Source organism: Emys orbicularis, chromosome 4 (assembly GCF_028017835.1).
Source record: "Emys orbicularis isolate rEmyOrb1 chromosome 4, rEmyOrb1.hap1, whole genome shotgun sequence".
Taxonomy (NCBI): Eukaryota; Metazoa; Chordata; order Testudines; family Emydidae; genus Emys; species Emys orbicularis.
Window position 1 is genome coordinate 72,668,504 of NC_088686.1, and position 13,402 is coordinate 72,681,905.

The following is a 13,402-nucleotide window of genomic DNA, read 5'->3' on the forward strand; positions in this document are numbered from 1 at the left end:
ATTAGAAAGTTACACAGGCAAGAGCTAAAAAATTTACTTATGCAGAGCCTACAAAAGCTCAGCACATCAGCATTTGAACCAGAGGTATCTGGCTGCACATAAGTGACCACATGTCGTAGGCTAGAAAGGGTTCAGTAAGAACGCGGGAAGCTCGGGGGTGGAGGAGAAGAGAGAAAAACAAACGGACACCAGTTTTTGCTTACCTGATTGGGAGACAGGGGGAGGGCTTCTAACGACCAAGATATGGTCACTTTAATCAAAGTCAACTTTTTGGGGGTGTAGTGTTTTCTCTGAATACAATTAAGAGTTAAGGAGCTGTTGCGGTAAAGAATCAAATGACTACTAATTTTGCATTGTCAATGTGCAGATACTACTTCCCTTTCCACATTCATCTTATTTTATGCTCACCATGGCTCTCCTTTTGAAAATGAAAGATTCTGAATAATCTGCAAGAAATTATTTATAACTCAAATAACTCAAAGTGAGCATTAGCTGCAAAGTCATATTAATTCAGCATACTATTTACGTGACTTACTGTCCAGTTGTAACAGTGTGACTCTCAAACTATAGGATTATGGTAATCTGTATTCTTAATTTACAACAGGATTATGCTTGAAATGTTAAAATAAAATGATTTACTGTCATGAAATATGACCCTGCCTGCATTAATAACATACTTCGATGAGTCTAAAATGGGATTTGTGTGTTTGACTTCTAAGACTGTATGCTAGACTAACAAAGGGGGCTGAAGGAACCCCATATTCTCATATAGTTTTCAACACTGTCACCCACAGGGGAGACAGTTATAAATCCAGCGATTACGGAGTCTGAATGAGTCCAACTGCCCAAACAATGGGGCAGCTATCAAAGATGTATTCTCCTGGATAGGCACTGTAGGTGCCCTGGTTGACTGGAAAAAAAACCTGTCTGAGGCACGAGGAAACACATTGGACCCTGAAAACAGACACTATTGAGCAATACGGTATTTGAGCTCAGATACCCACATCGAAAGTGAGATCTTCCTTAAACACAGTTTGTGTGTGAGAGAGGGGAACACAGAAAGAAAAAGGGAAGATCAAGAACAGCAGGGCATGCTGTTAGCTGTGACTTCTTGGCCTTCAAGGAGAATGTGAGTTGGGTCACTTCTGTTACTGTAATTTAAGAGGGTAACAATTTTTCTTGTAATGAAGCATAACATCTGATAAGACTAAATATGCACATAAACTGTTTGTTGCTTTAAAATATTTGTTCTCTGATGCTTTGATCCAACTGCTAAATAAACTTTTAAGAAGGCTGTTGGGTCAATATCATGGGTCACAGATTCCTGAAGTGAACAAACACAGATGTTTAAAACCCATTCAGGCCTGCAGGGAGACAAGCAATCATGGGGTAGTATACCTGGTTCCCAACAGAAGAGTGAAAGGATCACAAGTTTCCACTCTGAGAAAGAGGAGGAGACCCTGTAACTGGAACACTACCCAGACATTAAAAATTGGTTAGGAATGTGTGTCTTATTAATGGTCATGAATGTATACTCCAGCAATCAATTGTTTACTACAACTCCATTAGGAGCTGTAACTTAAATACAGTAACTCCTCACTTAAAGTTGTCCCGGTTAACATTGTTTCGTTGCTGATCAATTAGGGAACATGCCTGTTTAAAGTTGTGCAATGCTCCCTTCTAACGTCGTTTGGCAGCCGCCTGCTTTGTCCACTGCTTGCAGGAAGAGCAGCCCGTTGCAGCTAGCTGGTGGGGGCTTGGAACCAGGGTGGACCGGCAGCCCCCCTATCAGCTCCCCGCTCCCCTACGTTCCCTGTGGAGCAGCTGCCCAGCAGGCTATCAATTGCCGGCAGTTCAGCTGTCCCTCCCCCCACTGCCATATGCTGCTCCTGCCCTCTGCCTTGGAGCTGCTCCCCAAAACTCCTGCTTGCTGTGCGGGGGGAGGGGAGGAAGAGGGGGGCTAATATCAGGGTGTCCCTCTCCCCCCTGCTCCTGCACCCCGCTTACCCCATCTTCCATAGAGCAGGGGACACACACGACAGGACTCAGGACGGAGGGAGCTTGCTGGCAGCAGCTGGGGTCACAGCAAGCTGATCTAATTAACAAGGCAGTGTACTAAAGAGTAGGGTCAGCACTTAAAGGGGAAATGCGCATCTCTCTCACACACACACGGTGTCTCCCTGTCTGTGATGCTGTCTCCCCTCCCTCCATTCCTGCTGCCTTGTAGAGTGTGAGAGTTAACCCTTGAGGGCTCAGCCAATTGCTAGTTCTTCATTTAGCAGTAAGGGAAATATCCCACCCTCTGACTCCTCCACCTCAACCAAGCTTCACAATCATCATCATTGTGTACCAGTATTAAATTGTTTGTTTAAAACTTATAGTGTGTGTGTAGTCTCATCTGGTGAAAAAACTTTCCCTGGAACCTAACCCCCTCATTTACATTAATTCTTATGGGGAAATTGGATTCGCTTAACATTGTTTCGCTTAAAGTCGCATTTTTCAGGAACATAACTACTACATTAAGTGAGGAGCTACTGTATACATTTGAAGGTAGTCAGACATGGACAAACTCAAAATATTTTCCAGCAGGTCCTAAATGATGAGGACAAAAAAAAAGTAAAATTAAAATGTGTAATTTATACTATTGATCAAATTTCCATCACTAACAGAATTTTGTTGTATCTTTACTATCTTCAACTTTTACCGGAAACTGCAGGCTGGAATTTAAGTGTTTCTTTCCATCAACAGAAGTTGAAAGTTGTGTCTCATTGTTTCAACTCTCTCATAAGCCTAACCAACTGATGTTTTCTGGCCTAAAACAGTATTTGCATATAAACAAGTATTTTTCCTCAAGCTTGTACTTTTTACCTACCTAGTATTTTTACAGCATAATGAGGACTCTCCAGAATGACTCCTTCTTCTGTGTCAAACATAGGATTATCTATTCCAGTTTTGGGAGGAATCTGCGCTAGTTTCTTAAGCCTCATTGAAGCAGTAAGGTCTAATTCTTGTTTCTTTCCTTCTTCTTCTCGCCTGCGCCTCATGTCCTCCTGTTGCTGGCGAATCCGCTCAAGTTGAGCACTTCGTCGTACTGGCATCATCCTGGAGCCCAAATCCCCAGGGCAATCAACAGCCATCTCTCTGTGCTTCTGAGGTTCCTCAGGAGATGCAAGCTCCACATTTTTTGTTTCATTGTCAGAATCTTCTGTAACATGTCCATTCATATGAGAAGTTGTCATGGTTATTTACAGTAATCTGTACCACTTCTCACATACAAGGCCAGTTTTCTTCATGCTCCCATTTAAAACCCATTATAATTTCAAAGGATATTGCATCAGAAGACCAAGGTTGAAGAAATAGCCAGCAAAGAAATCTAGTAAAAAAATTGGAAAAAAAAGAAAAAAAAGAATTGAGTTACTAAACAGGAAAACCAGTAAAGAGTTTTATAACTTCCTGACCCTGACATTTTTCTCTACGTTTATATAGCACACTTTTCCCCAACTCAAGCATTATTTAAAGTAGCAGCCACACAATTAACAGTTTAGTAGTCTTCACGCACCATTGTTTATAAAAATTAGAAGACTGTTTTGTTAAAAAATTAAAGTTCATAATATTTCCAGATGAAGCGGTAGAGATTTTGCATTTAATGTACAAGATTGCAAACTGGCAGTTTTCTGAAACTTGCCATTCACAGTTCTTACATTTTTCCTTTCATTCTGAAGGACTGCAAGACATTTCTCAAGCTATTCCACCAATCCTACAAATACTTACATATGAATGTAGTCACAGAGTTTAATGAGGCTATGCACATGTGTAAAGATATTCACATGTGTATGTGTTCCCAGGACTGGAGCGTTTCCATACAAGCATTACTTCACCTAACATTAAAGGCCAGGTAGAAGACAGCTGCTGTTTGAAAAGGAACAGCATAAACTACACAACAGTTTTAAACACATACTAAAGGATACTGTATCCAGCTGAGATGGAAAGGGGAATTAAGTGGACAGAATGAAATTCACTAGGACTGGTGTTTGACTATTACTGATAACCCTATTTTCATGAAAAGTGTCCTGAGGGATGTAACCACCAGTTGTCAGGACCCATTTTCACACTTCATGTAAAATTTTATATCAATCATATACAGGTTCTTATACCACACTCATCACCGTGACATCTGAATGCCTCCCAATAGTGTATTAAGTGATAACATTAACATCTGTCATGTGCAGATTGTTCTCTCTCTCTCTCATCTCCCTACAGGGAGAATTATCTGTTCAGTGTAGCGATTTGGTATGCCTTTTGTTGTCTCTTATATTTCATTTTGTTTTTCCTTTGTCTATTGGAGAAGGCAAGTCAAAGTGTGCATATCAGTTAGAACAAAAGTGATTAGAGCTGGGTGAATAAATGAATATTTTGGTTCTCTGGCAATTCCGGAAAAAGTTTCTGAACCAAAAGCAAAAATTTTTGGTGAATCCGAAAGTCAGAATTATTTGGGTCGGGTTGAAACAAAGTTTCATTTTGACCTAACTCAATTTTTCATTTTAATTGTGGGCATTTTAACAAAAGCAAAGGAGAACTGGATTCACAAAACAGCTGGAAGAGCAAAAAGGTATGTGATGCTCTCCTTATAACTTTTAACTGGAAGACTAGGGCACTCAGAGGGGATGTGGGAAACCCAGATTCAATTCCCCCTTCTGGCTGATGTGGAAAAGGGATCCGAACTTGGGTCTCCCACATTGAAGGAGAGTGCCCTAGCTCCTGGGCTGTCATGGGATATTCTGTAATGGGGCTTTCTCCATTTCGCCCGTTGAAGTCATTCCACTTTGTATAAATAAATAGTCATTAATGCAGAAACTTGAACTTGGGTCTCTATATACTTGTTGAGTGCCCTAACCACCAGGCTGCAGAGTCATTTTTACTCTTTCCTTGATCCAGTGATGAACAGTGAACTCACCAAGGATGTAGGAGACCCAAGATCAAAATCTGCTCCAATGATTACTTATTTATACAAAGTGTAATTGCTTCACCAGGCAAAATGGAGAAAACTCCATTGCAGAATATCCCATCACAGCCCAGGAGACAGGGCACTCTCCTGCAACATGGGAGACCCATGCTCAAATTCCTTCTCCACAAAGAAGGGAAATTGAATCTGGGTCTCCCACACTCCAGGTGAGTGCCCTAACCACTGGGCTAAAAGGTATAAGTAGGACACCTCTTCCAGCCATTTTGTGAATCTAGTTCTCCTTTGCTTTTGTTAAAATGCCTGAAATCCAAGTTTTGAGTGGTGTCAAACTGAAATGTTTGGTTTAGACATTTCCAAAACATTTTGATTTTTTTTTTTGGTTTGGTTGAAACTATCTGGCAAACTTGACATAAATTTGCAAACAGTTTCAGGTTGACTGAAACTGCATTTTTCGGATACTTCTAGCTGTGATAGTCCTGAGTTTTAAATATTAGTTTGTTCCACAGTCCCAGACTAGTTCCCAAGAAAACTGTCTCCTGTGCAGACATGCTTTACCTCATGGTAGAAAGTTCCAATCCCTGAGGAATGGAGTTGTCAGCAATGGTCCTACTGTTGGAGCTTTAGGTCTTTTTTAGACATCCTGGCCTAAACACCTAGAAGATAAGGACTGACAATTCGAATTTCATTGTACTGCTGGATCAGTTATATGATTAATACATTACATCATATATATGGGTTGGTTGCAAAGTAAAATGATGTTGACTATGACTGGCTGAGTACTACTAATGAGAAGTGAGATGGAGACAATTCTTCCTCTGAAGCTCAGGCTACTTTCTCTGAAGTGCACAGAAGCAGTCAACAATCTTCCATTTCCCCTCATTTACACTTTATGAGCAGTCACTACGGTGCAAGTCCTGGTTCTATTGAGCTCCACAGTCCAGCCTCTCGGTGATCTAACAGTGTAACAAAGTTCTAAAGGGGAACTTCCCAGGAAAGGTGGCTGAGGTAGGGGCAGCACACTGACAAGTGGCTATGTGAAACAGGGACAGCTGGGAGGTAATGACAAAAGTAGGCATTCAGAGGTATAGCTTCCACATAGTCTCTGTTGAAAACAGTGCACAGAACCACTCTCACCGTTTCTTCTTTCCTCATGAGCATCTGGTCTCTTTTACATAGTCCCTCTCATTCTCCACATGGAATTTTATCTCCCCACACCTCTAGGCTAGGGAGAGGAGGATGGAGCCCAAGATTCTCTCCCCCACCTCCTCCAGCTGGTGTGAGTTCATCTGGGCTTCCTGAGAGGCTGATGGGAGGGCTTTTCTTTCTGGAGCCCTGGAGAGAGGGACCTAGAGAGTCAGCTGGCTACCATGCAACTAGACATGCAAAACTCTACAGTGCACTTCCTGCATATCTCCAACCAGCCCTGAGCTGGGAGGGAGAAGGAAAGACAGCAAGACCCCAAAAACCTAGACACATACAGTGAGGAGCCAGGTTGGAAGAGAAGCTATGTACATCCTGCTACTGCTCCTGTCATTTTACTGAAGCATCTTAAAAACTGACCAGGCAGCTCAGCAGTAGTCCTACGCCAGTTCCAAGCCCAGGCCTGGTGCAACATTCCCTTTTGTACCATTTCTACATGTACAGAGAGTTGCAACTTTAACCTAATATATAACTGCTACACAAAATATCATGTGTTTAATGGCCAGTGTTTATCATAGGTGGAGCTAGTACCACCACCTCAGATTGCCCAATAACTTCCCATTATACAGCCCTGTTTTCAGTTGCTCATCATCTTTGCCAAAATATCTGGGCTGAAATTTTCCATTCCAGGCTGAGGTGTGGGTTTTTTGTTTTGTTTTGATTTGGTTTTGAGTGAAACGATTCAGCCAAAACATCTGTCTGTTTCTGAGAATGAGATTGTGAAATGCATTTTGCCCAGTTAAAAAATATTCTTAAACATTCCTAAGAAGCTTTAATCCCTGCACATTTTGGAACAGGGACTTGAAATTTGGCAAAGAGTGGGCTTTAGTGCCATAGATGTGCCTTTTGCTGTTCCAGTGAAAATCTGTCCACATTTAGCCAAGTTACAACCTTTGATAAATCTTAAGTAGCGGAAACTTTAGAGGTTAGCAACTAAAATCTCCAAAGATCCATGTGCTCTGAACATGCTCCATTCCCTCACTGCTCCTACAAGTGACCAAAACTGTGCATATGCCATCTCCACAGATGGAATGAGCCTGTTCCAACCCAGGGCAACAGGGGCTTACTATCACTTGGACATTCCCTGCAACTGCAGCTCCTGGTCACTGTGGTCCAGGGCCAGGTGAAGCACCAAAATTGAAAACAGTAGGACTGACTGTGCTCTCAATGGCCCTCCCACCCACCCCTTGCTGGTGCCAAGGAAACATGGAAGAGGGAGCTGCCTGACAACTGCAGAGTGGTCAAGAGGGCTAAGCGGGAGGACACTGACTGGAACATGGAGGGAGGGGGAGTGAAACTGGTAATGGCTGGACAAGGAGACAGTTCCAGTCTTGCTCTCCCCGCTTCCCAGTTTCCTTGCCCAACTAATTCTCAGTGTACCATCCCAACCCCAGCTTCTGCTCTCACTCCTTTCCCAGTTTCTCTACCCTAGACATCTAGAACGTGGGGGGAGAATGGGATAAACATCCAGAGTGGGAAGACTGGGAAAGGAGAGTGGGAAATAAGCTGGAGATGGGAGGGAATGCAGAGTGGCTGCGTAAAGAGACTGGTATGAGAAGCGGAGACTGGGACTGGCTAGGTGAGAATAGGAATGGAATGTGGAATCAGAAGAGGTGAGGAAGAAACAGGACAGTTTGGAGGGGACAGCAGAAGGGAAGGATCAACCTGGGGGGTGGGGTGGGGGGAAGGGCAGAAAAGCCTGTGCACACTAGAGAGCACTCCCCTACAAAGCCTGGAATGGAACTCAAGGTTCTAGAGTCTCCCCCTCCTTCTGCAGTCAGGAAATGAACATAAAACTCACTTGCAAAACATGATCCCCCTCTATTTCTGGTCCACAGAAGATGACAACCTTCTACTGCTATCAGTAACTTCATTAATTTAAGTGGCAGATACATGCAGTAGATCTAAAGGTTCAAACCCTGATGATGAGCTATGCAGGTGTCTCAATATTATGCTACATAGGCCTTGGCTACACTCGGGAATTCACAGCGCTGCCGCGAAGTGCAAGTGTAGTCGCGCCGCCAGCGCTGCGAGAGCTCTCTCGCAGCGCTGTATGTACTCCACCTCTCCGAGGGGAGTAGCTTGCAGCGCTGCAGGCTCTGATTACACTGGCGCTTTACAGCGCTGCACTCGCTGTGCTGGGGGGGGGCGCGCGCGTTTTCACACCCCTGAGCGCAGCAAGTTGCAGCGCTGTACAGCGCCAATGTAGCCAAGGCCTTAGATGGAATTTCTGGTTTTCCAGTTTGCTTTTTTAAAACCAAGAAAATTACACATAAAAATCTACATTAAAAGAACACTGAGGTTGCAAAGTCAAGCACCCAAGAGTTAGGAAATGCCAGAATTAAGAATTCCTGTGCTATCTAGGCTTTAATTACTTGATCACAAAGCCTGAGCACATGGCTACCAAATTAAGACAACCTTAATTGGGGGGGGGGGGGGAGAGATAGCTCAGTGGTTTGAGCATTGGCTTGCTAAACCCAGGGTTGAGAGCTCAATCCTTGAGGGGGCCACCTAAAGATCTGGGGCAAAATCAGTACTTGGTCCTGCTAGTGAAGGCAGGGGGCTGGACTCGATGACCTTTCAAGGTCCCTTCCAGTTCTAGGAGATAGGATATTTCCATTAAATTTAATTTAATTCTGGCATTTCTTAACCTTTGAGTGCTTGACTTTGCAATCTCAGTGTTCTATTAATGTAGTTTTTGTGTGTGGTTGAATTAAATATCATATCAATAAGATATTTACTTTTCTGAACATTTAGTTAATTAGTAAACTTCTCAATCCAACTTGACAAATGGTATCTACTTCTGCTAATATAATTTGCATGCTAAAATTACTCTTGATAAATTCCTGCTGCTGAAACAATAAAAATACATTATATTCAACTTTTCATGTTTACGCAGAGTAAAATGTCTTTTTTTTTTTTTTTTTTTTAATAAAGAGATGTCTGATGGAACAAAAGGAGTTAATTTATGTAGGAAAAATGACCATCTCAGAACTCCATATTACAGACAATGATAGCTATTTCTCAGAGCCAATACACCACATTTCTGAAGCACAGCAATCAAATATCTGCATGAAACAATAACACAGTGTTTGAGAAAAAGGTGGATATAACATGAGCTTACTCTGCGCACACTGAAGGTCTGAGGACACTGTGCCAGCACAATTCCCTGTCATTTGTGGCACTTTCTTAGATCAAGACCACAGCTGTACCTGAGGTTCCTTTTATTGATTTATGGGCACGTGGAAGCCAATGAATTCCACAAAATGTATGAGCAAAGGATACGATGGCACACTGGAGAAGTTTCCCTGTGTTTCCATCCACTCCATCCAGAGAGAGGCAGAGCATCTGTGCAGTTAAAAGCAGAGACACCAATAGCACTGCAACTCCAGAATGAGCCACGTTGCCAAACAAGAGGACAACCACAACCACAGGGCTGAAACTTTGTTGTACTGATAAGATTCAGAAACCACAAATTGTCACCTTCAATAGAGGGCCGCATTTACAGAAACCCATAAGGTGTAACTAGATTTTCCTGGGCCTGTTCCCTCAGCATGGTTTTAACAGGAGATGAACAACACAGTCCCATAGGTACCATTGTACCATTTGGGAAGCCTCTTGCAGATGTCCTGGTGAGCTCAACAAATTGCAATTCTTTAGCAATGAGAAAAGGCAGCCTAACCTATTTCTTACAACTGCCAACATCTGCTCTTCTGCATTCTGATTAAGTCAGGAAAAGTATTTTTTGAGTTCTGATCTTCCGAAAAGGACAACTTGATAAACAGCCACCCCAGTGAAGAACTCAAATTTCTCACTTTCTTTAAAGAATGTTTTAAGGAAATTTGCAGCAATTATACTTTATACAGATAAACATTAAAAATATATGTTGAGTAATAAACGTTAAAAATTGTTTTATGAGTACAGTAACTCCTCGCTTAACGTTGTAGTTATGTTCCTGAAAAATGTGACTTTAAGCTCTCTCTGTCTCTCCACACACACACACACGCACACACACGCACACACGCACACACACACAGTATAAGTTTTAAACAAACAATTTAACACGGTACACAGCAATGAGGATTGTGAAGCTTGGTTGAGGTGGTGAATGGGATATTTCCCACGGAATGCCTTACTGCTAATGATGAACTAGCACTCAGCTGAGCCCTCAATGGTTAACACGTTGTTAATGTAGCCTCACACTCTACAAGGAAGCACAAATGGAGGGAGGGGAGACAGCATGGCAGACAGAGAGACACACACACACCCTGGTTCCAAGCCCCCACCAGCTAGCTCCAATAGGCTGCTCTTTCTGCAAGCAGTAAACAAAGCAGGCGGCAGCCAAACAACCCTTATAAGAGAGCATAGCGCAACTTTAAATGAACATGTTCTCTAATTGATCAGCAAAGTAACAACGAAACAATGTTAACCGGGACGACTTTAAGTGAGGAGTTACTCTAACAATTTCAGTATCTCCCTAACTGAACATTCAGTAACATTTTCCTGATACTTCCCTAGTAGAAGGCCCAGCTGCTAATGGAAAGTAGGACACTGGAAAGTCAGAAGACCTTTAAAAAAATTCAAAATAAATTCTATTTGTAGTTAAAAATCAATTTTAAGACTTGATGGTAACTCTGAAAGTCCTTTATGGCCCACACATTCAAATAGTGGACTCCCTCATCAAGTCCCATTCTATACCAGATTGTCAAGCCTCTTATTTGAATTAATTGATTCAAATTTTGAATTCCTAAAGAATTAACAACGTATCATACTTACAATATTAGTGATTCTTTTCTGTCATTAAATGTAGTAATTAAAAACATCTTTGATATCACACTGCAGTTTTCCTTCAACTTCTTTTATTGCTAGGCCAATGGGCCGGATACAACATTACTAACACATTTGAGGAGGGAAAACACAGTAGAAAAGTGACATAGCAATGCCAATTAAGCTTTTTTCCCTATTTTTTTAATTTTAAAAACCCTCTGGTTTAAACTAGTCAATTCCTTTGTTCTTAAATAGTTAAATATCAGTAATTGAATCTCAGAGTTTTTTTTTTTTTAAATATAGTATGTGTTCAGACTAAAACCCCAGCCTGTGTTTTGTTTTTAAGGAATGTTATGAATTTGGAGGAGGCTACTGAAGTTCTAAATAATGCTGAAAACTAAATGTAAGTGGTACAATAATGGAGGAGTGGCAGTAACGCCTACACAAGTTTCTGCCAGCTTGCACTTCCAAATCTGAAGTGCTGCGTTTCATTTTAATGAAAAGCAACGTACAAATACTCCTGGAAAAAATTCATCTCTTTAGCTCTCCTGCCTAGCTTTCGTTGTCAGAGTAGTTACTAAAACCATTCAAGTAGTAAACAATTTTGGCACCTGAATAGCAATGAAGATTCATTTCCCTTAAATATTGGGCAACTCTCTTTCAATAAGTACTAGGACTGTCGATTAACCGCAGTTAACTGAAGCTATTAACTCAAAAAAATTAACTGCGATTAAAAAAATTAATCATGATTAATCGCACTGTTAAACAATAGAATACCAATTGAAATTTATTAAATGTTTTTGGATGTTTTTCTACATTTTCAAATATATTGATTTCTATTACAACACAGAATACAAAGTGTACAGTGCTCATTTTATATTATTTTTATTACAAATATTTGCACTGTAAAATGATAAAAAATAGTATTTTTCATTTCACCTCATGCAAGTACTGTAGTGCAATCTCTTTATTGTGAAAGCGTAACTTACAAATGTAATTTTTTTGTTACATAACTGCACTCAAAAACAAAACAATGTAAAACTTTAGAGCCTACAAGTCCACTCAGTCCTACTTCTTGTTCAGCCAATTGCTCAAACAAGTTTGTTTACATTTACAGGAGATACTGCTGACTGCTTCTTATTTACAGTGTCACCTGAAAGTGAGAACAGGAATTCGCATGGCATTTTTGTAGCTGGCATTGCAAGGTATTTACGTGTCAGATATGCTAAACATTCATATGCGCCTTCATGCTTCGGCCACCATTCCAGAGGACATGCTTCCACGCTGATGAAGCTCGTTAAAAAAAAAAATGTGTTAATTAAATTTGTGACTGAACTCCTTCGGGGAGAATTTTATGTCTTCTGTTTTGTTTTACCCGCATTCTGCCATATATTTCATGTTATAGCAGTCTCGGATGATGACCCAGCACATGTTTGTTTTAAGAACACTTTCACAGCAGATTTGACAAAACGCAATGAAGGTACAAATGTGAGATTTCTAAGGATACAGCACTCGACCCAAGGTTTAAGAATCTGAAGTGCCTTCCAAAATCTGAGAGGGATGAGGTGTGGAGAATGCTTTCAGATGTCTTAAAAGAGCAACCCTCCGATGTGGAAACTATAGAACCCGAACTACCAAAAAAGAAAATCAACCTTCTGCTGGTGGCATCTGACTCAGATGATGAAAATGAACATGCGTTGGTCCGCTCTGCTTTGGATCGTTATCGAGCAGAAACAGTCATCAGCATGGATGCATATATTCTGGAGTGGTGGTTGAAGCATCAAGGGACATATGAATCTTTAGCACATCTGGCACGTAAATATCTTGCAATGCCAGCTACAACAGTGCCATGCGAATGCCTATACTCACTTTCAGGTGACATTGTAAACAAGATGTGGGCAGCATTATTTCCTGCAAATTGTAACCAAACTTGTTTGTCTGAATTTAAAAGATGTGGGGATTTTGAGCCAAGACAAAAATAGTAAGAAAGAGGGTGAGCATTAACTAGCACAGACTTAACCACTACTCTTGGTACTTTCCATTCAGTGCTTGATTCATCAGGAAGGCTTTACAAAGAATAAAACTAACGACCTACGAAGAAGTCAATGCCTCAGAAAGGAATACTAAAGATAAAAGACAAAAATCAACAAAGGTTTTCTTCAAAATTAATGGAAGAACAGGTGGGCATCCTGCAAGATCTTCAGAGAAGCAGAATTACAAAGTAAATAAATTTCCCCCTTGTCTAAAGGCATCATTTGCAAAGGACTGCGATGCCAAAAGAGGAAGTAGCACAAGAACTGTATCAAAGCAGTAAAAACTGCAAAAGGCAGCAAGAACAAAAACACTGACAACAATGTGATTAAGAAGGGAAAATTACTTTGAAATTCTACATTTTTAAAGATATCACACAGGACTTTCAATCTTGATCTCAAATATCTAGTGCAAACTAGCCAGAATTTCCAACATTAAAGA

General features: G+C 41.1%; 1 protein-coding gene across 1 annotated transcript in view; it reads right to left on the reverse strand.

Moving 5' to 3' along the window:
- PALS1 (protein associated with LIN7 1, MAGUK p55 family member) overlaps positions 1-13,402 on the reverse strand; it is a 139,887-nt gene that overhangs the window by 59,619 nt on the left and 66,866 nt on the right. The window contains exon 2 of the mRNA XM_065402729.1: positions 2,873-3,373. Coding sequence (XP_065258801.1) covers positions 2,873-3,239 — 367 coding nt within the window. The 5' untranslated portion in view covers positions 3,240-3,373. The remainder of the gene's footprint in view (positions 1-2,872; positions 3,374-13,402) is intronic.